This window comes from Bison bison, unplaced genomic scaffold (genome assembly GCF_000754665.1).
Source record: "Bison bison bison isolate TAMUID 2011002044 unplaced genomic scaffold, Bison_UMD1.0 scf7180017864180, whole genome shotgun sequence".
NCBI classification, from domain to species: domain Eukaryota; kingdom Metazoa; phylum Chordata; class Mammalia; order Artiodactyla; family Bovidae; genus Bison; species Bison bison.
This window is the reverse complement of record NW_011494752.1, coordinates 15,620,451-15,623,535: the sequence shown is the minus strand read 5'-3', so window position 1 is coordinate 15,623,535 and position 3,085 is coordinate 15,620,451. Positions and strand designations below refer to the sequence as shown.

Sequence of the window (3,085 nt, the reverse complement as noted above, 5' to 3'; positions counted from 1 at the left end):
TCTCACATCCACTGGACGCCACTCCTGAGACCGAAAAGGTCTTGTGACCTCTGAGACGAAGAGAGGGAACACTGTGGCTGGGGAGGCGGGGCTTGTTGGGGGAGCGGGACGTGTTAGGGAGGCGGGACTTGCTCAGGGGGTGGTACTTGTGCCTGAGGGCGGAGCTCCTGCCTCTGCTGGGAGTCCTGCTTCAAATGGGGCTTTACCTAATGGTTTGGCTTGTTTCCAAGGGACCAAATCTTCTCTGGGCACCGCTTTGTCTAAAGGGAAGGACTGTTTCCGAAACCTGTTTAGGGTTTCTGGTAGTTTCTCTTGGGGATAACTGCGAGCAGTAAGGTCAGACACAGGCTGAGAGGTTGAGCGAGGGCGAGCCTGGGCTTTCTGGTGAGGGTGGGGGGGTCTGTCCCCAGGGCCTCCGCGGCTCTCCGCGTGCCCACACCCCCTTCCCCGACCTCAGACCAGCTATGGACAGCCCCGGAGCTGCTTCGAGACCCGGTCCTGGAGCGCCGGGGAACGCTGGCCGGCGACGTCTTCAGTCTGGGCATCATTATGCAGGAGGTCGTGTGCCGCAGCGCCCCCTACGCCATGCTGGAGCTCACTCCCGAGGGTACGGCGGCCCCTTGCCTGGTGTTGGGACTAGAGACCCAGTCTCGCTGGGTACTGACACTTATGTGCGCCTGAAGAATCAGGGCAGTGGAGAGCCAAGCATCAGGATGGGAGGGGCGACCTTTCAGCGCCCCATGGTTTCCTCTGTTCTGATCCTGGACCCCTCCTGCTCCCCCAAGGCTAGTAGTACATTCCTGTCTGGTTCTTAGGGGCCCCAGGGAGACAGCAGGAGAGGGGAAGAGGGGGAAGAAAGCAGCTGGATCTAGTTCAAGTCCATATTATCATCTATGATGGTGCTGGTGGTTTAGTCACTAAGTCGTGTCTGATTCTTTGCGACCCCATGGACTGGAGCCCACCAGACAGGAAACAGAGAACTACTTGATCAATCTAACCTCTGCTTTTCTTATGTGCAATAAATAAGGCAGCCTCTTTGCCTGACACGTCTTACAGCCCCCTGCCCCCTACCCAACGGTTCAGGGTCCTCTTGTTGCTCCCAGAGTCACCTCCCACACTACATTTCCTCATCTAATGAAGCTCTGATTTAAAGGAATCCCAGACCATATCCAGTTCCCTCATTTCAAGCTGCAACAATCAGGCCAGAGTCAGAGGTGGCTTCTCCTCTGGTCCATCTCCTCTCTTGGTCCCTTCATACTTCCAGAAGTGGTGAAGAGGGTACAGAGGCCCCCTCCACTGTGTCGGCCCTCCGTGTCCATAGACCAGGCGCCCATGGAGTGCATCCAGCTGATGAAACAGTGCTGGGCAGAGCAGCCAGAACTTCGGCCCTCCATGGATCGCACCTTTGAACTGGTCAGGGGCTGGGCTGGGCACTTGCCAGAAACCTGGGGTGGGGCTGGGGGCTGCTGAAAGGTAGGCTGGCAGGATCTCTGACCTTCCAGGCTACTTCCTAAGGCATTGCCTGAGGACTAAGGGTTTGGTAGGGACAGAGTGAGAATGGGGGCTGTGGAGACCTTTGGAATGGGAGATGGAGCTCTAGATGAGAGAAGAATTTAATTCAATTAAAATAACATTTATTGAGTATGTATTTGGCCTGGTGTGGGGAAGAGACTCTTGGCTTGGGAGTCCAAAGACTGGGCTGGTTTCAGTCCCTTGTCAGTTACTAACAGAACAGCTGACCTGGAAATAATGTGTGAAAACACAGTGCCCAGCACGGGGTGAGGTGTGGGCTTGACTAGGATGAGATGAAAAGGGGTGTGGACAGAGGATCAGGCATAATATGGCTGCATGAGAGGGGCATGGCAGCCCAGGTCCCCAGCAGCCCCACCAGCTTCCTCCTCCTACTAGTTCAAGAGCATCAACAAGGGCCGGAAGATGAACATCATCGACTCTATGCTGCGGATGCTGGAACAGTACTCCAGTAACCTGGAGGACCTGATCCGGGAGCGCACAGAGGAGCTGGAGCTGGAAAAGCAGAAGACAGACCGGCTGCTCACACAGATGCTGCCTCCGTGGGTGTCGATGGGGAGAGATGACTGGGGAGGACAGCTGGAGTCCAGCCAGCCTGGGGCAGCCTCCAGGCAACCTCACCACCTGCCATCCCTAGGTCTGTGGCAGAGGCGCTGAAGATGGGGACACCTGTGGAGCCCGAGTATTTCGAAGAGGTGACACTGTACTTCAGTGACATTGTGGGTTTCACCACCATCTCAGCCATGAGTGAGCCCATTGAAGTGGTAGACCTGCTCAACGACCTCTACACACTCTTTGATGCCATCATCGGTTCCCATGATGTCTACAAGGTGGGGTGTGGAGGGGACAAGCCCTCCTTCAGTTTCCCCAGCACCCAGCCCTTTCTGCTCAGGTCCCAGACCCACTATCCAAGTCCACCAGCACAGTCCTCTTTCCCAGCCCTCCTGTTCCTTTTCTCTGCTGCCAGTCCCCCACTCAGTCCCCTGTCTGGAAGGCCCCCAGGATCTCTGCACTCACCCCAGTTTAGGCCTCCTGACCAGGGACAGTGGCATTGGTGGGGGAGGCTCAGTACTGAATTCTGGCCTCAGGTGGAGACAATTGGGGATGCCTACATGGTGGCCTCCGGGCTGCCCCAGAGGAACGGGCACCGGCACGCGGCAGAGATCGCCAATATGGCTCTGGACATCCTCAGCGCCGTGGGCACCTTCCGCATGCGCCACATGCCGGAAGTGCCCGTGCGCATCCGCATTGGCCTGCACTCTGGTAACTCTGTCCCCATACCCGGGCCCCCCTGCCCCCCGGGCACTCCAGCCCCTCTCCCTAATGCGGGCAGGGCTCCGCTTTCCCAGATAAGAGGCAAACTTGTGGAGGGGGCGGGGGGAGGAGGGGAACTTGTTTTGAAGCCACCTTTTCACACCAGGGGCTCCATGGTAATTGGGAGGGCATGCTTGAGAGGGTGTCTTTGGGGAGCCAGTGGAGATTCTGGGAATGCTAAAGACCGCTGAGCCCTACTAGGTGCCGCCCGGGCCCGCAGGCCCGCCAACCCTGCTCCTCT

The 3,085-nt window shown here is 57.6% G+C and overlaps 1 protein-coding gene across 1 annotated transcript in view; it reads left to right on the top strand.

The window, feature by feature from the left end:
* The window catches only part of GUCY2D (guanylate cyclase 2D, membrane (retina-specific)), a 28,569-nt gene that overhangs the window by 24,858 nt on the left and 626 nt on the right, over window positions 1–3,085 (top strand). Inside the window, exons 12-16 of the mRNA XM_010843204.1 lie at window positions 372–607; window positions 1,265–1,413; window positions 1,909–2,072; window positions 2,168–2,360; window positions 2,619–2,902. Of these exons, the coding sequence (XP_010841506.1) occupies window positions 372–607; window positions 1,265–1,413; window positions 1,909–2,072; window positions 2,168–2,360; window positions 2,619–2,902 (1,026 nt within the window). The remainder of the gene's footprint in view (window positions 1–371; window positions 608–1,264; window positions 1,414–1,908; window positions 2,073–2,167; window positions 2,361–2,618; window positions 2,903–3,085) is intronic.